The sequence below is a fragment of the Trypanosoma cruzi genome, genomic scaffold, assembly GCF_000209065.1.
Source record: "Trypanosoma cruzi strain CL Brener 1047053517065 genomic scaffold, whole genome shotgun sequence".
In the NCBI taxonomy this organism is placed as follows: Eukaryota; Euglenozoa; class Kinetoplastea; order Trypanosomatida; family Trypanosomatidae; genus Trypanosoma; species Trypanosoma cruzi.
Window position 1 is genome coordinate 217,820 of NW_001849522.1, and position 27,723 is coordinate 245,542.

At 49.2% G+C, this 27,723-nt stretch overlaps 3 protein-coding genes and 6 pseudogenes across 3 annotated transcripts, besides 9 other annotated features; all 9 read left to right on the forward strand.

Annotated features, from left to right (window-relative positions):
* Positions 1 to 27,723: a sequence feature (areas not merged during assembly with more than two copies in the genome that could not be assigned to a particular haplotype).
* Tc00.1047053506919.10 (uncharacterized protein) lies at positions 1,307 to 1,960 on the forward strand (the record flags this gene model as incomplete). Its single annotated transcript, XM_807109.1, has 1 exon — positions 1,307 to 1,960. The coding sequence occupies one exon, from the start codon at positions 1,307 to 1,309 to the stop codon at positions 1,958 to 1,960; it is 654 nt and encodes a 217-aa protein (XP_812202.1).
* Positions 2,093 to 2,130: a microsatellite.
* On the forward strand, positions 2,242 to 4,551 carry Tc00.1047053506919.20 (annotated as a pseudogene).
* Positions 4,717 to 4,737: a sequence feature (AT_rich).
* Positions 5,995 to 6,015: a microsatellite.
* On the forward strand, positions 7,784 to 9,553 carry Tc00.1047053506919.40 (annotated as a pseudogene).
* Positions 9,850 to 10,469: a mobile genetic element.
* Positions 10,014 to 10,039: a sequence feature (AT_rich).
* Tc00.1047053506919.60 (uncharacterized protein) lies at positions 12,133 to 12,660 on the forward strand (the record flags this gene model as incomplete). The annotated part of the gene is made up of 1 exon (XM_807110.1): positions 12,133 to 12,660. One exon carries the CDS (start codon positions 12,133 to 12,135, stop codon positions 12,658 to 12,660), a length of 528 nt encoding a protein of 175 aa, XP_812203.1.
* Tc00.1047053506919.70 lies at positions 13,025 to 13,981 on the forward strand (annotated as a pseudogene).
* On the forward strand, positions 15,941 to 16,825 carry Tc00.1047053506919.90 (protein kinase, putative; the record flags this gene model as incomplete). Its single annotated transcript, XM_807111.1, has 1 exon — positions 15,941 to 16,825. The coding sequence occupies one exon, from the start codon at positions 15,941 to 15,943 to the stop codon at positions 16,823 to 16,825; it is 885 nt and encodes a 294-aa protein (XP_812204.1).
* Positions 16,926 to 17,015: a sequence feature (T-rich).
* Tc00.1047053506919.110 lies at positions 17,122 to 19,995 on the forward strand (annotated as a pseudogene).
* On the forward strand, positions 21,516 to 24,449 carry Tc00.1047053506919.120 (annotated as a pseudogene).
* Positions 24,682 to 25,115: a mobile genetic element.
* Positions 24,846 to 24,869: a sequence feature (AT_rich).
* On the forward strand, positions 25,157 to 27,723 carry Tc00.1047053506919.130 (annotated as a pseudogene; the record flags this gene model as incomplete).

Genomic DNA, 27,723 nt, shown 5'->3' on the forward strand with positions numbered 1-27,723 from the left:
TTTGGGCCTAAGGTGTGTGCGTATCTGCATTTCTTTCCGGTAGTGGGAGTGAAGGAGGGAGAGAGGAGGGTGGGTGCAAGAGGAATCCGACCCGCTGTTGCTTGGTTTTAATTCGGTAGAAAAAATGGAAATAGGGCGAGCATGCGTGTATCACCAATGGCGAGAGCTTCTTTTCCCGTTCTGGGTGCACTCCTTTCCCCTTTCCTCCTCACACACAGACTGACTAACGCCACTACTGCCAATACCAGCAGTTAACCAATGCTGTATCGATGCCCCGTGGCACCCACATGAGGAGGAATTTCGCTATTGCGGTCTTCACCTGACGCTGATGCAGGACGATGATTTTAGCCACACACACCCAGATTATGAATGGCATACTAATGATGGTATCGATGCCCTGTGAGTCTGGTGAAGGAAATGCGGTGCTGCGATGTGGGACAAGGGGGGAAGAGAGGATGGCGTTTCTGCTTCATTCTCCACTGCCCCGGTGGGGGTTCCCTGTCGCTGTTGCTGTTCCTTGTTGCCGCACTGTTACTCCGCTGTGCCTTGGCCAACAGCAATTTATTCCATCCATTGGCGATGGGAAGAGATGGAATTGGCCACGCCGGAAGCTTTCACGGATAGCGGCTTTCTTTCTGGTGTGTCGTGCGGAATTCATTTCTAGATTGGGGCTTTTGCTTGGGAACATTGACTGCTGCGCTGAAGTGCACAATGCACGTGCAGGGCGTGGGTTGGATCAATGTTGTTTGCACCCATTATTTGTGAAATATGAGGAGGGACGGCACCTGTAGTCGCGGACTTTTCTTTTCTGGGGATTCCTTTTCGTATATTCCTGCAGCAATCAACATGACTGGGGGTCCCAAGGGCGTTGGAGAGGCCCAAAAAACCATAGTTTTTTCACTTTTTTTTAAAATTTTGGTGATGGTTGACAGGCATCATGGCTGGGGGACTCGGTGCATGAGACTCCTTCTGACCCTAACCTGCTTGCGCAAACCCGGCGTGGACAGTCCGTTAATCATGAATAAGCGCATTGCAAGTAACGGAGAGAGCAAAACGACCGGGTCAACACGGATTTCTCGGCGCGGCCACCGGCATTTGTGCTTGAGGGGGATGGGGGGGTGGCGAGACGCATGCTTTCCCGTGTTGCCAATGACCTCCTGACTTGAGAGAGGCATGATGAGCCCAGGAGAAGTGTCTGTTGCCATGAGCATCAGCGAGTGGCATCAACAGGAACGGAGTGACTGTTGATCACATGACTGTCTGATTTTTCACTGCGAACACGAAGTATGAGAAACGGGCTTGCCAAATGAAAAAACAGATGGGGAACCTGACGGACGCTAGAAGTCTGACAGGAAGAGCATCCAGGCAACATGTAGAAAAAGTAAAAAAGGAGCGATTTTCTGACGAGTTCGCTGGTGTTGTATGTGAAGTTGTTGTTTTTGTTCGCATGACTCTTGTGTTCCACTTGCTTTGCGTGGACAACGGAAGCAGAAGGCACGGACTGATGATGCGCGTTCTTCTTTGTCTCCTGTCGGTGTCTGGAACAGTGAATGCAACGGCGGATCCATCCACTCACTTTTCAGTAGCCGCGGCTGTTGTCTCTGCCACGCCTGCGGCTGCTGCTATTGCACAGCCTGACTTTCCTTTGCTGGATGGTGAGGCTTTGTTGTCGTACGGCAGCACAAAAAGTGGGCAAGACTCCGCCAGAAGCACTTGGAACCTCAGGTGGTCATATTTACGAATATCAGAGACGCGTGTGCATCTTCATGTTTATATCTCGCATTGTCGCCTTCTGTACACGGCCGTGGAGAATGAAGTTGTTGTTGTTTTCTTTTTTTGCAGCACTTGGGATTCCGTTCGCTCCTACTTTCTGTTGGTTGGTGCCATTTTCCGGAGAGCGTCTTGCCCCGTGCGTGAAATTAAGCGTTTCTGCTTCTGTGTGCGGTCTCACAGTGCTTGAGTCGTCTTGGAAGGTGAGAATAATGACTGCAGTGGTTACGAAGACACTGATGTGTTGTACTGTGGATGCGTGACGCCAACCACTCTTCTCCCACGTCCTGTTTGGGCGCTTGTTTTTTAATTTAATTCCTCGCACACACACACACACACACACACACACACACATACACAAAGATACAAGCTAGGAAGGAAGTTACTACAAGCGTGAATCGCTACTGTGAAATTCGAAGGCTTTGAAAGGACCAAAAACAGCACACACACACCGCCCACACACATATTTATATGCTCCCACGTGTTGCTGCTGTGAAGGCACCCCGCACACACAACCGTCGCCGCATGGCCGGATCCAGCGGAAGGAGGAGGGAAGGAGGAGAGAGTGAGCCGCAGAGGCCCAGCATGTCCCGACGTGTGTTTACTTCCGCGGTGCTCCTTCTCGTCGTGATGATGTGCTGCGGCAGTGGTGGAGCTGCCGCATCGACGGGGGAGAATCAAGTGATTGCGCGGCTGTCGTGGGTGGCTTTTATTTTCGTTCCTGGACGAACGCATTTGGAACCGAAGGGTGGGACTGGTGCAAGTGGAAGGAGGGATTCGTTTGGATCGCTCGCTCTTGTGGGTGTTGGTAGACTGACGGTTGTCTTTGATGGGGGTTACACGACGCTTAATGATAGCGATGGGGCACCGAGTGGGCTTTCTCATGCTGATATTGTGGCGGGTTCCATCTTTTTTGCGTGGAGTTTGTCGTCTTTTTTTGGTGAGTTTAATAATGGCCGGAATACACACATCGTGTTGAGCACAGCGAATATAAAGGGTGTTGTAGGCTTCGCGTCCAATCCCACGGCAATTGAGAGCGGCAATAGTGCGTTTCTTCGTGCGGGAAGTTAGCGAAAGCTTGGTACGAATGGTGGGTTCAATTGGACGTTGAGAGACCGTGATGTTCAACTGGTTGTGGGTGAATTCACGCAGCCCAATGATGGCAGACGGAGCGAGCTGATCCACTGGTGTGAGCCCAAATTGCTGTGATCACAGATCATTCCCGAGACTCACGAACGCGGCGCGAATGGATTGAAGGTTTTTTTGTGGCTCAGGTGTTTTGAATGGCACGCTTGTGTCCCCGTGATTGCGTACAATGACGAAAAAAGACGATTTCTCCATAATCAACTGTTCGACGGACGGCGGCAGCTGCTGAGTGCTTTCAAAGGGCATTTTTCCTGCGAACTGCATTGACCTTCTCATTGCCGAGTGAGAGCCGGGACAACTTCTCGTGATTACTCATTGCTATGGGAGCCGGTACTGCAGAGTGCACGAGTCACGTGACGAGGGGACAATGTGGGTGGAAGTACCCGGGGCAATTGCAGGCGTTTGGGCCAATTCACAATCGGATCTTTGGGAAACGAGCTTGCGTGTGGGAGCCATTGTCACTGCGACCGTTGGAGGAAAGAGCGTCATGCTGTAGGCTCGGAAAGTGAGCTCCCCGTGGTGGGAGAGTGAGGTCCATGCGCTCTACGTTTGGGTGACTGACAGCAACCGCGTGTTTTGTGTTGGACCGGCTTTCATGGACGCTGCTGTGAATAAGCCGATTGCCAACGCCATGCTGTGCTCGGATGGTGCGTTGCACCTTGTGGGAGCGAGGCACAATGAAGAGAAAAGCAGCCTGTTTCCTGCCTCCCCTGACGGAGGCGCTGCAGATGATCACTTCCATCCCCCGTAATTGGGCGGACGTGGACGCTTCCTTCTCCGCGTCGCCCGTAAGTACGGTGGGTCTGGTTGGATATCTTTCCAACGCAGGCACTGCCAACACGTGTATCGACGAGTGCCGTTGCATGATTGCAACGGTGACGAATGGCAAGAATGCCACAAATGGGCTTCAATTCGCAGGGCAACATTGCCCCGTGAACCGTTGGGAGGATAATAATCACTGTAGCTTCGTGAATTACGACTTCTCTCTTGTGGCGACGGTGGCTATTTGCGAGACACACGCGGGCGTCAAGAGTATCCCTTTGATTGGCGCGAAGGGAGCAGGCCGCACTGTGCACTTTTGACTGTCGCACAGCCATGAAGGGAGTTGGGGTGTGATGTTCAACGCAAACAAACACACCGGCCTTTGGGAGTTGAACAAACAATAACGAGTTATGCTCACGCTGCAGGACCGGCAACAAGGCCTTCGTATAGATCAATGGTGAGTGTGTGTGGGATGCTGAAACGACATCATCATCGGGAAAGGGGCCACGCACGAATTCACACTTTTACATTGGAGGGGATGGGAGCAGTGCAAGCGACACCGGGAGCCAAAACAAGTATTTGACAGTGACGAGTGTCTTTTTGTACAACCGCATATTGACCCGGGAAGAAGCCGCAAAAGTTGGTGTCAGCAACCTTGCTCTTCCAGAGTCTCTTTCTGGGAAAATGCTTGAAGGGCCGGATGATCCAGCGGGAACTGACAGTGGCTCCAAAGATGGAAACGCCTCTCAGCTCACGAACAACACTTTTTTGGAGAAGGGCTTTAGTGGCTACGGCACGGTGCGTGTGTGTGTGCCTCGGATCTTGTTGCTTCTCCTTCTGGGGCTCTGGGCATTGCAGCTCTCAGCTGTGTGAAACGGTGGGAGTGGAGCCGCGACCCCCCGTGGAAAAGGGTGCGCAGCTCCTCAGGAAGACTCAATGCATTCCGTTGAGGAATTTTTAAATCCCTTTTGTTTTCTCCTCTGGATATAATGTGCTGCTGGTGCTTTGTAGGAGGGGTCAGAACCCCTGCCTTTTTACTATTTTTTTAATTTATTTTTTGTTTGCCGCTAGCTGCACACTCTCATGAGTGACGTGCTTCCCCCTGTTTTATTTGCTTTTGTTGCACCGCACGCGGTGCCGGCCTCATTGCTGTGCAGTCCCGCGGACTGTACAAAACGAGGATTGGAGGAAGAGGCCGAGTGCCTCATGAAATGTGAGGGATTTCGTGTGGACACGTGGAACACTGCGATCTTTTTTTCCCCTCTCTGTAAGCAACATATGGAGATGCACAATTCCTGCTGCGCTGAGGAATATACGAAATGAAAGTCCACTGAGGTGATTTAGTTTTTATCATTATTTATTTATTTATTTCCGCTAAACCTACGCCTTTTTTCTTGTTTTTCTGTATTTGGCATTTTGCTGCGGCTTGTTTTATTATTTGCTGTGCTGAATGCCACTGTGTGTCTTTTTGTTCCATTGGGTGTCCCACTGCTAGCCGTGCAGTTGACACTCCCTCATCACTTTTTCTTTTTTGCTAGAGGCATCGATAGTCCGCGACGACGATCGTTTGTGTTCCCCATTGCGATGGTACGAGGGTGACTGGGCGCCCTGATGAGTGCGTTCTGAGGGGAACGGATGGTGTGCGCCGTGCCTCACTGTGAGTGTGGGGCGCCACCGCCACGACCTGCTGTGAGGCGTAACGCTATTCCTTCGGGGCTGGGGTAAGTAAAGGACTGTGGTGGACTTGGATGCGCCTCGTTCCTCTTGTTGCGGCTGTGGGTGTGCGGTTCGCATTGCTGTTTTGCGGTACGATGTGGATGGCGGTGCTTCTGCGTGTGCCTTCTTGAATGCGCCGTGCGGCGGGCTTCTTTTCTCCATGCCTTTGCCCTTTTGTGAGTGGGGGTGAGTGTGGGTGGCTGTCGACCTGCCCCGAGCATTGGGGTCCTCCACACACGTGAGGCTCATCTTGGCAGCCTCTCGCAGCGTCCATGCCTCGTAACAGGGAGAGAGGGAAGAGTAGCGTGTTTCCTCCTACTATAGACCCATCAATTCCGAGTAGTTGGAGTGGAACTAAAGGGAACAAGGGTGTGTTTCTTCACCTTCTTGCGGGAGGACGTGCAGAGGTTGGTTTTCTTTTGTTAATCTGTTCGGCCACTGTGCCTGTGTTGACGTTAATGGGGGGTTTGTTTTCCAGAGGCATTCATTGTGCGATTTGTGCGTGTTTGGTGTCCAACGTTTTCAGCGCCGCCAAATGGTGTGTCGCGCAGGATCGGAGTACATGAATGTGCGAGGGCATTGTGTCGCTCGCCCGTAATAACACACACACACACACACACAGTTTCATCGCGTCTGATACGTCACGTTCTTCGGAACGGTCGAAATTGCTTGTGGGACGTCACTTCATTTGCGGCGTCGGGAAAGCTAGGGGAAATGGAGAGATATGCCGAGAATGTAATGCCACTCCATGATGCCGCAGGCTGGCGGCGACAAGGATCCGAGAGATTCTACTCAACATTGAGAAGACGGCAGCGCTCTGATGATCCGGTTTGCTCTTTAGGAAATTGTAATGTAGTGTACACCGTGTGGGCCTTTTTGCTGCGGATATGCAGAGGGGTGATGTGGGGTGGAGTTATTGTTGAGGCAGCACGGACGCCGCCTGACCTTTATTGGAGGGATGCGTGGTGTTATTCCGTGCTTCCTGGCCTGCGTTGTCGCACTCATGCTGTGTGTGCGGATGGCCACAGTAGTGGAGCTGAATACGGTTCAATGTGTGTTGCTCACGGGGACTGCGCGACACATGTTTTTTTGTTGGGTTTCCCAAAAGGAGGGGCGCATCGCCGTTGCGTGATTCCCGCGGCAGTCCATTACCCTGCGACTGTGCGTGCCGCTGTCCGCTGCGCCGCCGCAAGCCTTTGCCTTTGTGAGAAATGGGGAGCGTGACTGCTGTGGCGGTGGTCGAATGTTCCCGAATTGGTGCTTTTGTTGATCCCACTTAGAGCGCCGAGCAGCGAGGGGCTGCACACGCCCAGGAGGTGGGAGTGTGTGCTGCAACCGCACTTGCGATTTGCAGTTGGGATGTGACAAGTTTCTTTGGTATTTTTATTTTTGGTGATATGCGGGGCAGCGGTGTGTTGGCGTGTGCGGGCTGCTCATGGCTGCTGGTGTTGCCTTTCCTGCTGTTCTCCCGCTCCAGTCCTTTGCGTGCGACGGAACAAACATTTTTGCGGGCGTGTGCTGGGGCCGCGTTCTTGTTTGGGAAAAAAGCCTTTCGCAGGTATAATGATACTGCCGCCCGTGCCACACGAGGCAGTGGGAAGATCCTGGGATTTATTGGCGGGGTGGCACCGCACCCATGCCGTGTGGCAGGTTTGTATTCCGCAATGCACGGTGATGGGGATGTGCGGTGACAACTTCCTCCAGTGGAGCGACACGAGCAGCACGGGGAGCGGAACGGAGGAGTGGTGGCTGCGTGCTTCCAAGTGATACATGAATGGCGAATGCAATATGAAATGCAGCGTCACGGCACTCTTTTGCCGTGCACACCGCAGATATTTTCCATAAAGCATGCAAGTTGCACTCTTTTCTGTTGTTTGGGGGATTACCGTGATGCATCGCTGTTGCGGTGTGTATGATTTGTGGTTCTTGCGTGTGGCCATTGCTGCACCGAATTCTCTTCCCACTTTTGTGTATTTGTGTCAGTGACGATATGCCCACGTCCTCTTGCAGAGTGTGTGCGGTGACGGCGGTGCCACACGGGTGCGGGACCGTGGCGAGCGGGATGCGTGGGCGAACCCTTCGTGCGCACCACGTTGTTATTGTTTGCTCTCTCCAACACTGTGCTGGGTGGATGGCAACCACGCGCCGTCGTTGCGGTTGTCCTGTGCATGTGGTTTTTATCGAATACTGTGTGGATGACTCTCTTGCTGAGGCTGTCAGTCATGCCTGTGACCTTTGTCTATTACACCTATTCCTTTTTTGATTATTGGTTAGTGTTCGGCTTTAACTCAATCCAACTACGAAAAAAGATATATAATCGATTCTCACGCGGAAGAGAATAATAAATCGTCTTATCTCAGGCGCGGAATTCAACGAAGACGGCTGAAGGATGTTCATACTGGAGGGATTGTACGAGTCTGTGTACAATGCGAGGTGGCATTATGTCATGGAAGTATCCGACGACACAGAAATGGGAATGAAGGTGGAGAAGGGGAAACCGAAACAGTCATGGAATTACAAGAAAGTTGGCTACACCCTCGAAAAGGATGACGCTGTGCAGCAATCCGGTGAAGCACCTCCCAGGCTGATGGTGCTTACCTCGGACAAGGGATGGCCGTACACGCTGAGTGTGCTGAATGGGTGTGGCAATGACTTGTGTGTTAACTCTGAGGTGGAGCGAGTGTGGCAGATCGTCAAGGGCGATCTCACCGAGTGGTTCAGCAATTTTGATTTGACTCTCAATCCTTCACCTTTGCCGCATGTGTTGGTTGGGACGGCCGGGATCGGGAAGTCGATGAATGCCGGCTCGTACCTTCTCTACCAGCTGCTGCACTACGATGTGGAGAAACTCCAAGTGGTTGTCCACTGTTTTGGAGAAACGATGTACGTGTTTGACAAGACCACCAAAACCGTGACAAAATACGTGGGTGAGATAACATCCATCGTTGTTTTGGGTGGTTTGTGGCAGCGTGGGGTGAAAGGGTACATCATTTACGATGTGACGGAGAAAGGAACGCCGCCCGACACAGGTTTTGCGCCCTCCACCGGATGGGGCATGATTGTAGTGTCATCGCCAAACCTGGACAACTATGATGAGTGGGAGACGCAAGTAAGAGCCAGTCAAATCATCATGAATTGTCCCGACGAGATGGATGTGAAGGCGATGTGTGCATGGATGAAACGCGGTCTGGAACCAGATAAGCAAGCGGAATACTGGAGGATGGTCAAAGAACGCATGGAAAAATTTGGGCCGATTCCACGCCACATCTTTGATGAGGGAAGTTATATTGATCGCTTGGCTGCCATTAATGGTGCCTTGTTGGCGATCAAACTCACTGATGTTGGAGAGTACTTTGCCCTGAGAGGAAGTAAGCTATGGTATTCCGAGGATCCGTCTCACAAACTTGTGAAGGTCGTCCGGGAAATAACAAAAAAAGGTGTTGAGTTATTTCTCAACGCATCAATAAGTGCTGATATCGGGTTTCGAATTGCAGACCGTTTGGAAAAGAAAATGTGTGCGAAGGATCTTTTGTTGCTAATATTGGGATCGCGTGGTGCTCTTGCTTCCCGAGCTCTGGAACAATTAGGTTTGCGTGCCTTCATGTATGGGGAGTTTGTCTGTGCATTAGTAGAGGAACTCAAGGAGCTGCCGCCACCATAACGTAATGAAGCACAGGATTCAGTGCTGAATGTAAACCATCAAGGGCACCCCACTCGCACCGTTGGATTAGCGGGACTGGAAGGCGGTGTCACGAGGACTGCGATGGAGTACGGGGTGCTGTACCTACCGAAGGTTGAAAACTTTCCGCTGGTGGACGGCTTTTTCTTCATGGAGTCACCGCGGAGGACGCTGGTTGGGCTGCAGATGACTACGGCGAGTGCGCACCACACGACAACCAGCACCGTGAGGCAGTTCACTGAGCATCTGGCGGCATATTTTGAAGGATGGGACGAATTATCCCGAGAAATGTCGTGGGAGATGATTTATATAAAAAACGCATTCAGCAAAAAGATATTAAAATGGCAGAGGTGCGATGTCGTCAATCCCAATAATGAAACCGACGCTGAAAAAAAAATTGTGGCGTTCTGGAATAAAGAGGTACACCAATACCAGTTTATGTTAACACGTGATTTTTTAAGTAAAATCACAGAAATGTGAACACAATAATCTTGGGGGAAAGGGATAGGGAATAAAGTTGGGGAAATAATTGGGGAACAGAGTGCATTTCGTTCTGGTGAAATATATTGGGAGTATCTTAACTATTTTTAATTTTTTTTCTTTTTTTGTGGCCACCGGGTTTATTCAGAGAGTTTCTTGTGAGAGAGAATCATTATGATCCACGGTGCCACAGCAATAAAATTCTTCTATTTTACTTTTTTTTTTCTTAAAGAGTCCATTGCCATTAGAAGCTTCTGCGAAATATGAAGGCTGCAGAATTCTTTTGTATTTTCATGGGATTTTGTGAAAAGAATGCTTGAGAGGGCGGCTGGCTGCCCAAATAAATTCATATCTCGCGCAAGCGAAGATATCTCTCCACAACTTTTTTCTCTTCTATCGCACTGTCTTTTGGGAGACCGCGATTGAGGGAGTCAGGGAGCCGAAAGCTGTACGACGAAACTATTATTTTTTATTTTTTATTTTTTAGGAGCTTGTGAAAAGAATGATCGTGGGAGAGCTGGCCAACTTAATTAATGTATGTTTATATCCTGATAAATGAAGGCGTTCTTTATGATACTTTCTACCGTATGAATCCTTTGGGAAGAACGCGACTTTGTAGGTGCCGGGAGCCGATAGAGGCCGGATAATATTTGTTTTTATTTTGCCATCCCACCCACCCCCTTTTGATTCCCACCACGCGGCGGGGTCTTGTGGTTGGAGGACCAAAAAGTCTGCCACTTCGTAAGTAATAATACGTAAATCCTAACTGAGGACAAAGGACCATGCTAATGGTCCAGAGAATTTTATATATTGAATGAAAAGAAAACATTGAAGCAATTAACTAACGAACCTTTTTTCTTGAATTGTTTGGTTTCCATATATTTTCAGGATCCGTCCAGCTGCCCGGAAGATTATTCCCTTTTTTTTTGTGGTCCGACAACGGCGGGATCTACTCAGTGTTTTTTTCCCCCTTTTAAAGTGATCGTGGGCGCTCTCGGCATTGTGTGCCACGCCGATGGCGCCGGCTAATAAAAGAGACAATGGAATGGGGGGCACGAAACCACGCCGAGTGTCCCAGTGGAATATAAATAATGTCTGGGCACCAGGTGTTTAAAAGGCTATAACGAGTGCAACACATTTATTTATTTTTTATCTGCAGGCGAAACAAACGCACCGATTTGGAGGCCACGCAGCAACGTGCAGTTTTTTTTTTTTTTGAGTGAATGCATAATGGAAGACGGATTCATCTTTTCTTACTTTCCAGCATATTTCCCGCGGTTCGCCACGGTGTGAGCAGCCGTGCAGTGTCGCGTTCTAGCAGTCATCCTGTTTGTTTTTTTCTGACGCCCCGTTGTGGTTGTGTGTGCCCCTAAATGCCTTGCTTTTTTTTGTGACTGTGGGTAAGAACTTAACGACAATTACACGATATATGGGTATTGCAGTGTACTCCAGCGATGGTGTCCGTACCCTTTCGCGGTGCTGGGGCTTTGATTGCATATAGGAACTCCGCAGCAGGGCGTTGCCGCGAGCACGACGGAGACCAAGACGACTCCACCTCTCGAGAAGGTTCCACGCCATGCCCGGTGCGGGTAGGTGAGGCGGTCTGCCCGCAGACTGTCGGACAAAATTGCACGACCGTTTCGCAGCAGTCACTCCGTTGATATCACATGCCGCTGCGGTGTCCACAAGAACCCTGGCCCGAGGAGGATGGTTACATCAATATTTGGCAGCTTAACATTGCAGGCCTCTCGTCCGTGAAAAATATTGCATTTGCGGCGCGATTGGAGCAGCGTCCACCTGACATCGTTCTTCTGCAGGAAATAAATAACCGTGGTGACGTAGCGATGAAATTATCTGGCCATAATGACTACCTTCAGGCCTCACTGGGCGCGGTGGTGGCGTTGCCGTTCTGGTGCGCCACTCTCTACCGTGCGAGCGCCTGTCGCTCCCTGGCACTGACCTTCTGGAGACCATTGTTGTCCGTGCATTTCCGCCGGGCTGTTCCAGCATTTGCGTGGCGAATCTCTACAACCCTCCCACAGCAATCGGTCAATAATCCGCATTTATCAATATCGTTTGTCGCTTGTGCCCGAGGAGATTATCACGGGTGACCTGAATTTGCATCGTGAACTCTGAGACAGTCATATGTACCATCAAGGACTGGAGGCGATAATTTCGCCGCTGTTCTAATTGAAATGGATTTTGGGCTGGCGAATGACCCGGCGCAGGCAACACGGATCACACATCTTAATGCCTCGTCCCCTGACGTGGCTGCGTATTGCGCCCTACGCATCTCCCACTGGACATTCGTCCCTTACATGGACTCGGACCACCGCTGAATATCTTACTTGGTAGATATGGATGATGTCACTCCACGACTAGCAAACACGCTGCCTTGACGGAAGAAAGCCACCCTTGCCCTGCGTAAAGCGGATTGGCCTGCTTTTTCATCGTTGTGTGAAACCCTCCTTGCCACCGCGTCCACATGGTTGGATCCTCGCGGAGGCATCTTGCGAGCAGCTGAGTGCCATATCCCGCGCGGCAGCCGTGACAGCTCCAAAAAGATATGGACACACGAAATGGAACAAGCCGAGTTCGCCGCCGAAGCAGCATACAACGCACACATTGCCTCACCCGGAGACAGCCTGCTTCGAGCCGAATGTACCCGAAAAAAGGAGGAACGAAATCAAGCCTTACGCCGTTGCTCCGCTGTGCTTCTGGAAGCCCGTGCGAAAAGACTTGGAGCCTCACCCAGCCCGAGGTGGCAATATCTTCACGGCGTGGCGGCGCCGCATCCTCATCCTCTGGAATCGGTCGTGCTCCGCACTTATCTTGGCCGCGTTTGCGCCCTGCCTCGGCAACAGGCAAACCTGCTTGTCCGTCATTTTGTGCGGGTTTCACGTGCCATACCGCCTTATACTGCTGCTGCTCGCTGCACTCCTTTGGTTCCTGGTGGCTGGGAAATGGATCGACCTTTCCTGCCGCATGAACTTGACGTGGCCATCCGTGACTCTTTGCTTGGCTCAGCCCCTGGCCCCGACGACATGTTGAATGAATTCCTGCACCGTCTCGGGCTCGTCGCGCATGGCACACTCTTAGAACGATGATCCACAACTCCTTCGCAAACGGCAGCCTGCGTGAAGACTCCATGAGTGGAAGTGACGACGGGGACTCTTCTTCACCGTCTCAGGTGAATATTTCTTGGTTGCCATTGGCTTCCATGGTAAAAAAGAGTGATGGTGAGGACTCACTGGGGCCGTGATTGAAGTTGCTGCACATGACAGTAGAGGCAATTTTTGTGAAACTAAACAACACCAAAAAGCAACAACAATGTTTCCCCCTTTTTTTTTCTTTCTGTCTCTCCTTCCCTATATATATAGTGTGTGTCTGCGACTTAGCTTCCTTCATATGGTTGGCCTTGTCATTACTGTTACGGATGCCCCTCACGTGTGATATTATTTATTTATTTGTATGCACATATTCTTTTCTATGCCTGTTACTAAATGCAGTAGAAATAAAGTATGGCACATGACGATCAGGCCATCGGTATTAGGCGAATGGACGTCTGATAGCTCAATGCAGAAGTGCGAATTATGTGAGGTCAAATTTAATTTCGGGTGCAGGAGTCATCATTGTCGGCACTTTGGCGGTATTTTCTGTGCGTCATGCTCGAGCTTTTTTCGTTAAATCACAAAAGCTTCATGTAAATATACCACGACGGGTGTGACGCAAATGTTTTGAGTTTCTCTCAAAGACACCGCAGGCTACAAATCCGTCCCGTGCTAGTGCTCAGAGCCACCATAAAGAGTTGAACGGTGCGAATGCTTGTAATTGCGAGTCCGATCTTTTGACTACTGAATCCGCCCAGGCAGCAACTGTTGTCTCTTGGACGCCACGAAGAGGAGAAGATAGAAATACCGCAGGTACACTTCCCGACGAGGAGAATGCTGACGATGCTGATTTGGATGATGACGACGACGATGTTTCTGCTGCTGTGGCAGGTGTATATACTCCTCTATGGATGATGGGCAACACACCGGTAGCCTCGCCTTTCTTGCTGCACCGCAGGACAGCCTTCGATATTCGGAGGGCTCTGACGTAATTCATGTTCTTATTTACGTATCAGCTGCGGGGTGTCAGGTGATTTTAGTTGCAGTGATTGATGGGGAAACCGTGTTGATGCTCGCTAAGCGTTTGGTGGATGTGCGCTTCAGGTTGGGCCGTGGATCTCTCAAGTCGATTAGAACGGCTGCGAGAGAGATTTTACTGCGAAAACTGAGGGTTTCAAGTGAATCCATTGTTGTAGAGAATGAGGCCAATGCGAGTGATGTGGCATCTCATTGTAAACACTTGGTTCTCTCGACTCTGTCTGCCTCCGAGCTGCAACATGCGCACGATGGGGATCCTATGGAGGGTTTTTTTTTGTAACGAACTCTGTAATGAAAATAAGGACGGTATGATATGTTAGTTGTTGCCTCTTTATTTTTAATTTCACGTGTTTGTGTTTTTGTAATTTCCGCGTGTGTTATTTGTTGGTGTTCTTTTGTCTCCGGCACAATTTGCAGAAAAAATGGCCCTCATTTGGCTGCCGTCTTTTTTTTTGTTAAAAGAATTTCTTTCGTTGAAAAACTGTGAGTTTCCCCTCGTCTGCGTTCCCGCTCTCACGGGGAAACAAAAGGAGGAGGAAAAACTTATGAATTTTTGTCCTTCCAATTGAAGTGCCAGTCCGCCCTCCTGTGGAATACGTGGATGCTCCGCCTTGCAATCCGCAGTGTTCAAAACATCTCATATTTATTGATTTGCAGCGTTTTTAGCTTTTAGTTTTTAGAAACTTTTTGGAACGAATGTGTGAGTTGTGGGGGCGAATTTTGATGGTGCTGCGCGGGAAGGTGGCGGCTGCAGTTTCCTTCTGTCGTCCCGCCCGCCTCCTTCATTGCGCCTCACGCGGTGCAGGGGAGTCCGGCGGCCAAAAGGGGCACTAAATTAAGGCTGCGGCTCTGCTACTTTACGACGAGTTTGGCTGCTGTCGATTTATTTGTCTGATGGCTTTTGTTGCGTGTGCATGCGTGCTGGATGATTTTTCTTTGGAGCGCGTTGATGCAGAGCGATGTGTGAATAAATTGTCTTCTCCCATTTTGTTGTGTTTTCCTCCTCTCACATTTCGGAGGATAAGACGTCAACGGCCTCATCTAAGCACATGTTTATTTCTTTTTCTTTTTGCTTCTTTTTCTTCTTTTTACTTTTGAAGAAAATGGACATTTCCGCTTTTCTGAAGGAGTTTAAGAGGGCGAGGAGGGAATCTGGCGACAGCGTTCCTTTTGGTGGCGAGGAGAGCGCGGGTGCCGCAGGTGTAACAAACGCATTTTCACAAAACGCAACAACAATTGGACGTATTTTATCTCCGGACGACTCGGGGGAAAGTGAGCAGAGCATCAGCGATCGTGAGGCCGAAGATGCGCCGCCTTCATATCTCTGAGAAGCAAGAGGCAACGGTATGATGCATTTTGGCGGCGCACGCAAGAGGGAGGTTTGGGCCGTACACGCGAGTCTTTTACGGAGATAAAAACGTACCGGACGAATCAGTGTCTAAAGACGTACAGCAGCAGCCCCAATGCGACGGTTCGGAGGGCAACCCACTCCATTCCCTTACGAGTAGCAACCAAGAGGGGTGGCGCGTCAGCCGTTAATAAACTACGTGATGAGCTATTGCGGAAAAAGAACTCTCTCAGTCAACCATTGGTGGTGAGGGAGCATACAGGCGGTTGTTGTGCGGATGATTCTCGTGAGTGTGCATTGAGCACAGGTGCTGAGGAATTTCTTGTCTGTGTAGATGATCTCATTGCCCCTGAGAAAACGGCTATGGATCAGTCTCCCTTTTTGGTTGAGGATCGTGCGGCACAACTGCAAGCCAAAAATGAGGGTGATGTGGCCACAGCCACACCGAAATATTCCACGGAAGAGCAGCAGTCTTCTTCTCTTCCTCCTCCTCCCCCTGTTGAGGTGGAAGTGTGCCATGAGAAACCCAGGACTGAAAGAGTGAGTTTGTTTGCTCGAGCAAAGATGTACTCTGGTGCGACTGCCCCTGTTGTGAATAGGGAGTCAGAGGTCTTAAATACGAGAAAGTTTTTGAAATAATTAGATTCTGACGTGGAGAAAACAATAACTGCCACCACCACAAAAAATAGATTCTTTTGAGATAAATTGGAGTTCTTTCAGTTTCTATGCATGTGCTCATTAGGGAGGGGCATTGAGGATGATCTTTGGGTGCGGGGGGATTTTGGCATCACCGGAGCCAATTTTTAAGTTTTATTTATATTTTCACGACGCCGTAGAATGGAAGGGAGGGGTGGAGAAGAGAAATAAAGAATAGAGAGGTGGTCGCTTGACATGGATCGTTTTATTGTTGGATCCCCAATTGGTGAGGGCCGCTTTGGCGTCGTTCGTGCTGCAGTTGTTAAGGAATCTGGAGTGCCAGCCGCAATCAAATTCGTCACAACTCCACGTCTCGATGAGGGTGTTCCGCACCCCACAGCGAGGGAACTACTCGTTGCAATGCGATTGGTGCATCCTTTTGTTATTCGGACATATGAGGTGGTTCCGTGTGGCTGCTCCTTGGCGTTAGTGATGGAGCGTTGCAAGACTGACTTGGCAACAGTCCTCTCGGGGAGAACTGCCAGCAATCCTCTCCCCGCGTTAGAGGCAAAGTCTTTATTTAAGATGCTTCTTTTGGCGTTAGCGTACATACACAGCGAAGGTGTTGTTCATCGAGATGTGAAACCTTCAAATTGTTTCTTGACTGCGGAGGGGGAACTACGCCTCGGCGACTTTGGACTTAGTCGTGTATGGGATACGGAAGCATCCGTGACTCACGAGGTCGTTTCGAGGTGGTACCGGGCTCCCGAGTTACTTCTGGGCCAGCGACACTACGGACCCGAAATTGATGTGTGGTCATCAGGGTGCGTATTTGCGGAACTTCTACGAGGGTACGGTGGTGCTTTTTTTGCAGGCGATGGAGATATTTGGCAGTTGTCACGAATATTAGATGTATTAGGGACGCCGACGCCCACATCTTGGCCATCGGCGGTGCTGCTTCCCGATTGGGGAAAGGTGCACTTTGAGCCGAAGCGTCCTCTTCCTCTCCGTGAATTTTTCCCGGATGCCTCTGAATGTGCATTGGATTTGTTGCGAAGATTACTTTGCCTGGATCCTCAGAAGCGTTTGACTGCGGCTGGCGCCCTTCGTCACGCCTACTTTAGTGAATACCCAACGTGAAGGCCCATGGATAAAGGGACGCGGGGGGTTATGTGTGGTGCGCGGGGATGAAAATTGGAATTGTTCATATAAATGCGTTCTTATTTTCCTTGACAATCCTTTTTGGTTGTTGTTGTTATTTTAATGGGTTATTATTATTATTTTGATTACGTTTAAATTTATTTTTATTTTTTAATTATATTTTGTATTTGTTCTTGTGGATTTTTAACTGTGAAGCCCAATTTTTATCCAAATTAAAAGAAAACTAGCGCGTGTGCGAGAGAGAGAAGGAGGGTGACGAGCACATATCTAAAATAATGATGTATCGTTGCTTTCATCATTTCTCCACGTTGCCACTGGCGTTTGTACGACGGACTGCTACAAACAGTTACGTCAATCGCCATATTGCACCATCGGCGGCAGAATCAATTTCTATGCTTTGAATAATTGGCAAGGAAAGTCCGTCGGACCGCATGACTGCTGTGATCCCAGAGAATATTTTGCGAAGTCCTTTAAAAGAGGTTCCGGCGATGAGCGAGCAGGATGCCCTTTCACTTTTCCATTCACTGGGTTCACGGAATAAGTTATTAAGGAGCATGATTGGGCAAGGCTACTATGAGCCAGGGCACACCACCCGTAATGCTTCGTAACGTTATCGAGAATCCTGCATGGTGCACCCCATACACTCCTTTCCAGGCTGAAATATCTCAAGGCCGTCTAGAGTCCCTGTTGAATTTTCAGTCCATGATTATAGACTTGACAGCTATGAATTTGGCAAATGCATCTCTTCTGGATCAAGCTACTGCATGTGCTGAGGCAATGTACCTTGCCTTTCATCATGGTTGAAAGGAGCGTATGACCTTTTATTATTATCGAGGGATGTCTTGCCATCTTGCGTAGAGATGGTAGAAACAAAGGCTGAGCCCCTTAAAGTAAAGGTCGTTGTTGGTGATCCAAATTTGATTGATTGGAGCGATTCCTCACTTTGTGGAATTTTGGTACAAACTCCAGATGCCATGGGGATGCTTCATGATTTTACGACACTGTTTGACAAGGCAAAACGACATGGTGTCGTCATTTGTTGTGGGACATATTTGATGGCTTCTGTTCTTCTCAAACCTCCGGGAGAAATGGGAGCCGATGTTGTTTTGGGATCTGCCCACCGTTTTGGTGCCCCACTAGGGTTTGGGGGCCTCACGCCGCATTTTTTGCTCTCAATGAGGAATTTAAGCGATTGATTCCGGGTCGCGTCATTGGTATAAGTAAAGACTCGACGGGTTGTCCGGCCACACGCATGGCGCTTCAGACGCGGGAGCAACGTATTAAGAGGGAACGCGCCACATCCAATATTTGTACTTCACAAGCTCTCCTAGCAAATGTTGCGGCATTTTATGCCATTTATCACGGCTCTGAGGGCTTGAAGGAAATTGCGAGCGAAATGCACAATAAAGCCAAAATACTTTCCGTTGGTTTAGAGTCTTTAGGGCATACAGTGGTCAATGGTACATTTTTTGATACCATCACCGTAAATTTAAAAGGTATAACGCCTGAAGACTACGTGGCATGCTGCGTGTAAAAAGGCATTAATATTTTTGTTGATTATAGTCATGGCACCGTCTCCATATCGGTGGATGAGGCCAGTACCGAGGGCCATGTAGTGTCTCTCTTGGAGGCAGCAGGGCTACAACTTCCTGTGATAGGTGTCCTTTCAAAACTCACAGAACAAAAGAGAGCAATGCCTTTGCAAATGTTACGAAAATCTGTCTTTCTTGGGCATTCAATCTTTCAAAAGTACAAAAGTGAGAGTGAGCTTATACGGTACATTCACCGTCTTTATGGAAAAGATTATGGTCTTGCGCATGGTTGTGTGCCCTTGGGTTCTTGTACCGTGAAACTTAATCCAGCTGCCGCCATGTTGTTCTTGTCGTGGTCAGAATTTACCAACCTTCACTCTCTTGCACCGAAGGAGCAAACGCGAGGACATAGTGCGTTGTGTTTGGATCTGGAGCAGAAAATAAGGGATATTACCGCTTTAGATGCCGTGTCACTTCAGCCAAATAGTGGTGCTCAGGGTGAATATTGCTGGTCTTCGTGTGATCCGCTTGTATCATAATTCAAAAAAGGAGAGCCATCGCAATGTTTGCTTGATTCCAGAAAGTGCTCATGGCACAAATTTTGCTTCGGATCTCTTGGCAGGGATGGTGATTGTAAAGATAAAGAGGCGAATGGAAGGATTGACATGAAGGATTTGGAAAATTCTTGCCAAAAGCATACAAAGAATCTCTCGTGCATTATGATAACGTATCCGAGTACGTATGGTTTGTTTGACAAGGAAATCTTGGCCATTACTTCGATGGTGCACTACCATGGAGGGCAATGTTATATTGATGGTGCAAACACGAATGCCATGGTGGGTTACACGGCATCTGGATGTATTGGGGGCGATGTGTGCCAGATTAATCTCCACAAAACGTTTTCAATTCCTCGTGGTGGTGGTGGGCCAGGCATGGTCCTATTGCTGTTCGTCAGCACCTGGCGTCATTCTTGCCAGATTCTGTTTTTATTCAAAATGTTGGTGGTTCTCAGCCCTTTGGTCAAGTCTCTCAAGCGGCATACGGATCAGCGTCTATTCTTCCAGTTTCTTATTTATTACTGTGGATGCTCGGTTCACGGGGTCTCAAGACATGCACGGAGTATGCGATTTTAAATGCCAACTATCTAAGGAAGCGTCCTGACGGCCACTGCCCAGTTCTCTTTCTGGGGGAAAACGATTTCTGCGCTCACGAGTTTATCATCGATTTAAGGCCCTTAAAAAAACAGCACAAATTGAGGCAGAAGATGTGGCGAAACGACTCATGGATTATGGCCTTCACTCACCTACCCTGGCATTTCCTGTTGCGGGAACACTCATGACTGAACCCACAGAGTCAGAGTCAAAGCGGGAGTTGGATCGGTTGGCCGATGCACTTATTTCCATTCGTACCGAAATTGCATCCATAGAGGAGGGTGAAGAGAGCACAACGAACAACTTTCTCAAGAATGCCCCGCACACGGCAAAGTGTGTCACATCAGATGATTGGGACAGACCATACGCTCGGAAAACTGCTGCATTCCCTTCGAGCCATTCATCCACCGAAAAGTTTGGCCTTCAGTTGGCCGCATCGATGGAAGCTATGGGGACAGAAACTTGATGTGCAGTTGTGCATTGACTAATTTTTGTGAGTAAAACAGTTGCAGTGGGAGGCAGTATTTTTTATTTATTGCCAATTTTATGTTTTTATTTGTTTCTGCATCCGTTTCTTGGGTGGTGGAGTGTTTTGGGCCTATTTGTGTCTGGTGTGATAAAACTGAGCAGGGGGAGAGGGATATGATTGTGTGTGAGTGTGTGTCTGTCTGTGTGGTCGCAGAATGATTTTATGGTCTTATTCTTCATCTTGTCAGGTGCTCTTCTTTAGGATGTACAATAATTCCAATGCGAAGATGCCTTGCCCTTGCAATCGCCTGGATTTTTCCTGCTTATTATTCCCTTTGTTGATACTGTTGTTGGTTTGTCAAGGCAAAGCCTTACTGCAACCATACAAATGCGTGTTTGTGGGATTTTTTTTTTTTGTCAGGCCAAATGTGGGGGGAACTAAGGCGTCTGCCTTTCCCTCACTGTCGTCAAGAGTATTCCGGATGCTCATCACGCAAACGTCTCAGATGTAATTTTTTCCTCAGTTTTGAATAATTTCTTGCACTTCGACAACGTCCAGCTTTGAGATAAATGGGGCTACGATGAGAGGGAATTGTCTACACACTTTTTTTTGGTGCATCTTTTAGTTTTTGTTTTCTCTTGTTGCTGCTAGAAAACATTGAACGAGAGGGTTTGCTGCCCTTTTGCTTTATTTGTCCTCTCTGCCTGACGGCCAGTTGTACACCGAAGTGCTCCTCGGCACCTCAGTTGGGACTCTCAATCTCATGCGCCAACTCTTCGCTGCTCCCTTTCAGTGTCGCATTTTTTTTTATTAACTGAAGCCATTCTGCCCGGCGTGCCACTTTGATTGGATTGTGTGGGACTGCTCGCCAACGCCATCGGAGAAAGCAGGCCGACTTTTTCACGTATTTAATTGCCGTCTTGCGCGCACGTATTTTTTTTTTACGTTTTATTGATGTGCACTCAAACAGCGAAGGATCCGGAACTATGCGTGCGTGGAGTTTGTCCTGCCATGTGAGCTGCAGGCAACACTGCGGGGCTGCCACTTTTACTCCGCAGAGTTGTTGTCTCTTTGCAGGGTTGGCAGGGAAATTCCATGCAGCCTGCTACTGCTGGTGTGTTCCTAAATGTTGTCACTCCATGCGAATGATGTGCTTCAGCGAGTGAGGGTGTTGATTGGGTTTGTGTGCACTCTGATTCTGTTTGCTGCTTTGTGCGGACACGCAAGAATTGAGTGGTGGTAAAATGGAGCGGGGCGATGTATGGCTGCGTCTCGCCCATCGTTCAGTGCACGATGGTGTGGTGCACATTGTGGTGTTGACTCTGCGATGTGACTGCGTTTTCCTGTGCGGCAATGGTGGTGGATGGAGGAGGGTGCTGAGTTGCATCGGTACGGTGGGATCGTGTTTTCTTTTTATTCTTTTGTGAAGGTGCACACTTATTTTTAGTGTTAGTGATCGGGAAAACAGACAAACAGAAAACGTGAATAAAATAAAATAAAAAAAGAGAAGGACGATAATGTGGCGGTGTTGTGGCCGATTGCACGTTGCGTTGCTGCGGGAGCGGTGGGCCTTGACTGTTTCACCGACAGGCGTTGCAGTGCGGCTGCATGGCGCACCGACCGCCCCGCCGTGCGAGTGCCACGCCCAACGCCATTGGGACTGCGGGACGAGACAGCCGCGACTGTCCTTTGGAGCCAGCGACACCTGCTGGCCGCAGTTGGGCGGTGCGAGTGGGATGCTTCACCGCACGGGTGTTGTGATGACACCTCGCAGCGGCATCCCCGGCGATGTTTCCGACGCTGCAGCTCGACATGTGGCGGGGAGTAAACAGCGACCGCAGTGGACCATGAGCAGCAGCGTAAAAGACACTCTGCTGGAGGGAAGCACTCTCAGGACCGACATGAAGCTGAACGATTTCCTTCGGAGCAAATTGGGCGGCAAGGGCGTTGTGAAAAAAAATGAGAACGTCGCTATGGAGGTGTTTGTTCAGGAGCCGGATGCTTACGTAAAAAACCAGCAGCTTCTTGAAGGAATTATTTTTAATTTAACAGAGTACCAGATGTACAAACTTCATCACAAGGGTGTGTTCTCTCTCGAGCAATGGAGGGACTATGAAGGAAAGGATACGGTCACTCCCATTGCAAGGGGAAAACTAAACGCAGCCCTCACTCAGATACTGACAGAAAGGCTAAGAGGAACGCAAGAAATGAAATTTACCATTTCCACTACGATCGAAGAGGTACTGTTCAAAGGAAGAGTCCGCGTCAATGAAATGAAACTGAACGACTTTCTTACGATGGAATTGGACGGCAGGGGCGTTGTGGCCACCAATCGGAGTGTTTTGCTGAAGGAGTTTTTCAAGAACCCCAATAATTATATCCGTGATAAAGGAGTATTGAAAGAAATACAGGCAACCGATGCTTATGCGAGGATGGAGAGGGCTGTAAGGGAGGAAATGGATTTGGAAGAAGTTGTACGCAGTCTTTACAAAAATGGTGTCAGCAATCTACTTGGGTGGTCAGAAGCTGCTGCGGAGGTAACGGCAAGTGTTCATAAACTCACTAAACACTCTTTGGATGCAGCCCTTCAGGAAGCGAGGAACCGAATGACGACGATTGAAGCGATGAAAATGGAGGGATTGTACGAGTCTGTTTACAGTGCGAGGTGGTACCATGTCGTGGAGGTTTCTGGCGGCGAGGGGACGGGAATGGAGGTGAAGGAGGGGAAATCGAAACACTCATGGAATTACAAGAAAGTTGGCGACACCTTCGAAGAGGATGACGGTGTGCGGAAATCCGGTGAAGTACCTCCCAGGCTGATGGTGCTTACCTCGGACAAGGGATGGCCGTACACGCTGAATTTGCTGCGTGGGGCTGGTAATGACTTCTTTATAAACTGCGAGGTGGATCGAGTGTGGCAGATCGTCGAGCGCGATCTAACCGAGTGGTTCAGCAATTTTGATTTGACTCTCAATTCTTCACCTTTGCCGCGTGTGCTGATTGGGACGCCCGGGATCGGGAAGTCGATGGCTGCCGGTTCGTACCTTCTCTACCAGCTGCTGCACTACGATGTGGAGAAACTCCAAGTGGTTGTCCACTGTTTTGGAGAAACGATGTACGTGTTTGACAAGACCACCAAAATCGTGACAAAATACAAGGGTAATATACCATCCAGCAGTGTTTTGGGTGGTTTGAGGCAGCGTGGGATGAAAGGGTACATTATTTACGATGTGGCAAGGAAAGGAACACAGCCCGACACAGGTTTTGCGCCCTCCACCGGATGGGGCATGATTGTGGTGTCATCGCCAAAGGCAACCAACTATGATGAGTGGGAGAAGCAAACAAAAGCCAGTCGAATCATCATGAATTGCCCCGACGAGATGGATGTGAAGGCGATGTGTACATGGATAACGCGAGGTCTGGAACCAGATAAGCAAGCGGAATACTGGAGGATGGTTGAAAAACACATGGATTACGTGGGGCCGATTCCACGCCACATCTTCGATGTGGATGAATATGGAAGACGCACGAAGGATGTTGAGAGGGCCTTGAGATGGATCAATATTGGGGATCAAGGAAAGCACTTTACACAGGGAGGAGAGAAAAAATGGTATTCCGAGGATCCGTCTCACAAACTTGTGAAGGTCGTCCGGGTGAGAGAGAAAAGCGCATTTGAGGACTTCGCTAATGCACCTATATGTGAGTATCTTGGGGTTTTAACGTTATCTCGTTTGACAAAGGTGCTGAGTCCGCATGATATTTTTTTCCTCGTATTGGGGATGAAGAATGTTCTTCAATCTGAGGCCTTGGAAAAGTATTCTTTGAGCGTATTCTTGATTGAGAATTTTGTCACTTCCATAGCGGAGGATCTTAAGGAGCTGCCGCCACCATCGCCTTCCGAACCACGGCCCTCGGTGCTAACGTTAAACCCTCATGGTCACCCCACCGAGGCAACTGCAATAAGTAAACTGAAGTCAGTTGGTCGCCAGCAAGAATTAAAGTATCGGGTGCTGTACATACCGACGTTCCCAACCTTTCCGCTGGTGGACGGCTTTTTCTTCATGGAGTCACCGCGGAGGACACTGGTCGGGCTGCAGATGACTACAGCGAGTGCGCATCACACCATACCCAGCACTGTGAATCAGTTCACTGAGCATCTATCGAGGTTTTTTAATGGTTGGGAGGAATTTGCTAAAGGGTTGTCGTGGGATATTATTTATATACAACACGCAGACAGCACGCCGATGGAAAAATGGCAGAGATGTGGTCCCGTCAATACCGAAAATTTGAGCGACGCTGAAAAAGAAATTGTGGCGTTCTGGAACGGAAAGGTACACCAATACCAGTTTATTTTAGAAGGTAAATTTCCTGAGGCAATCGAATTTTCTCATGATGGTCTACCTAAGGGGGATAAAAAGGGCAAGGAAATTGGTACTACTTATTCTTTATAAAGTGCATTTCGTTTTGGTAAATATATTGGGAGTATTTTAACGATTTTTATATGTGTGTGCCTACGAGGTCTAGACAGTGAATGCCTTTCGTTTCAGAGAACCGTTGTGATCGGCAGTGCCACACTCACCACACCCTCTTTTCATTTTATTTTATTTTTTCCACCAGAGGCGCATCGTCACTGGAGGCCGTTGCGCACTACAGGGGCCGCATAATTTCTTTTTTATTTTCATGGGATTTTGTGAAAAGAATGCCTGAGAGGGCGGCTGGCTGCCCAAATAAATTCATATCTCGCACAAACGAAGATATCTCTTCACAGCTTTTTCCTCTTTTATCGCACTGTCTTTTGGGAGACCGCGATTGAGGGAGTCAGGGAGCCGAAAGCTGTACGACGAAACTATTATTTTTTATTTTTTATTTTTGCTTTCCCACCCACTTTGTGATTCCCACCTTGTGGGTGGAGGAGCCCAAAGGCCTGCCGCTTGGCAGGGAATAAGTGTTTCTAATTCTAACCATCCGCAGAGGTCAAGGGCAGTGATTGACGGAATGTATATACATAGACACATTGGGGCAAACATTACGGAGAACTCACCACCTCTTTATTTACCGCTTTTTCCTTTTTTTGGGGGGGGGGCAATTACAGGATCCGGCCGGCGGCCCAGAAGATTTCTTCCTCTGTGAAGGTGCATACTTATTTTTGGTGTTAGTGATGGGGCAAACAAACAGAAAACGTGAACAAAATAAAATAAAAAAGAAAAGGACGATAATGTGGCGGTGTTGTGGCCGATTGCACGTTGCGTTGCTGCGGAGGCGGTGGGCCTTGACTGTTTCACCGACAGGCGTTGCAGTGCGGCTGCGTGGCGCACCGACCGCCCCGCCGTGCGAGTGCCACGCCCAACGTCATTGGGACTGCGGGACGAAACAGCCGCGACTGTCCTTTGGAGCCAGCGGCACCTGCTGGCCGCAGTTGGGCGGTGCGAGTGGGATGCTTCACCGCACGGGTGTTGTGATGACACCTCGCAGCGGCATCCCCGGCGATGTTTCCGACGCTGCAGCTCGACATGTGGCGGGGAGTAAACAGCGACCGCAGTGGACCATGAGCAGCAGCGTAAAAGACACTCTGCTGGAGGGAAGCACTCTCAGGACCGACATGAAGCTGAACGATTTCCTTCGGAGCAACTTGGGCGGCAAGGGCGTTGTGAAAAAAAAATGAGAACGTCGCTATGGAGGTGTTTGTTCAGGAGCCGGATGCTTACTTACAAGACCAGCGGCTTCTTAGAATTATTTTTAATTTAACAGAGTACCAGGTGTACAAGCTTCATCACAAGGGTGTGTTCTCTCTCGAGCAATGGAGGGACTATGAAGGAAAGGATACGGTCACTCCTCTTGCAAGGGGAAAACTAAACGCAGCCCTCACTCAGATACTGACAGAAAGGCTAAGAGGAACGCAAGAAATGAAATTTACCATTTCCACTACGATCGAAGAGGTACTGTTCAAAGGAAGAGTCCGCGGCAATGAAATGAAGCTGAACGACTTTCTTACGATGGAACTGGACGGCAGGGGCGTTGTGGCCACCAATCGGAGTGTTTTGCTGGAGGAGTTTTTCAAGAACCCCAATAAGTATATCCGTGATAAAGGAGTATTGAACGAAATACAGGCAACCGATGCTTATGCGAGGATGGAGAGGGCTGTAAGGGAGGAAATGGATTTGGAAGAAGTTGTACGCAGGCTTCACGATAAGGGTGTGTACAATCTACTTGGGTGGTCAGAAGCTGCTGCGGAGGTCAAAGCAACTGTTCATGACATCACTAAACACTCCTTGGATGCAGCCCTTCAGGAAGCGAGTAAACCAACGACGATTGCACCGAAAAAAATGGAGGGATTGTACGAGTCTGTTTACAGTGCGAGGTGGTACCATGTCGTGGAGGTTTCTGGCGGCGAGGGGACGGGAATGGAGGTGAAGGAGGGGAAATCGAAACACTCATGGAATTACAAGAAAGTTGGCGACACCTTCGAAGAGGATGACGGTGTGCGGAAATCCGGTGAAGTACCTCCCAGGCTGATGGTGCTTACCTCGGACAAGGGATGGCCGTACACGCTGAATTTGCTGCGTGGGGCTGGTAATGACTTCTTTATAAACTGCGAGGTGGATCGAGTGTGGCAGATCGTCGAGCGCGATCTAACCGAGTGGTTCAGCAATTTTGATTTGACTCTCAATTCTTCACCTTTGCCGCGTGTGTTGATTGGGACGCCCGGGATCGGGAAGTCGATGGCTGCCGGTTCGTACCTTCTCTACCAGCTGCTGCACTACGACGTCGAGAAACTCCAAGTGGTTGTTCACTGTTTTGGTGGACGAGATGCGTACGTGTTTGACAAGACCACCAAAATCGTGACAAGATACAGTGATGAGGACATGTGCATCTCGGAGTTGAGAAATTTAGGGAGCGTGGGATGAAGGGGTACATTATCTACGATGTGGCAAAGAAAGGAACGCCACCACTGAGACATTTTGCGCCCTCCACCGGATGGGGCATGATTGTGGTGTCATCGCCAAAGGCAACCAACTATGATGAGTGGGAGAAGCAAACAAAAGCCAGTCGAATCATCATGAATTGCCCCGACGAGATGGATGTGAAGGCGATGTGTACATGGATAACGCGAGGTCTGGAACCAGATAAGCAAGCGGAATACTGGAGGATGGTTGAAAAACACATGGATTACGTGGGGCCGATTCCACGCCACATCCTCGATGCGGATGAATATGGAAGACGCACGAAGGATGTTGAGAGGGCCTTGAGATGGATCAATATTGGGGATCAAGGAAAGCACTTTACACAGGGAGGAGAGAAAAAATGGTATTCCGAGGATCCGTCTCACAAGCTTGTGAAGATTGTCCGGGTGAGAGAGAAAAGCGCATTTGAGGACTTCGCTAATGCACCTATATGTGAGTATCTTGGGGTTTTAACGTTATCTCGTTTGACAAAGGTGCTGAGTCCGCATGATATTTTTTTCCTCGTATTGGGGATGAAGAATGTTCTTCAATCTGAGGCCTTGGAAAAGTATTCTTTGAGCGTATTCTTGATTGAGAATTTTGTCACTTCCATGGCGGAGGATCTCAAGGAGCTGCCGCCACCATCGCCTTCCGAACCACGGCCCTCGGTGCTAACGTTAAACCCTCATGGTCACCCCACCGAGGCAACTGCAATAAGTAAACTGAAGTCAGTTGGTCGCCAGCAAGAATTAAAGTATCGGGTGCTGTACATACCGACGTTCCC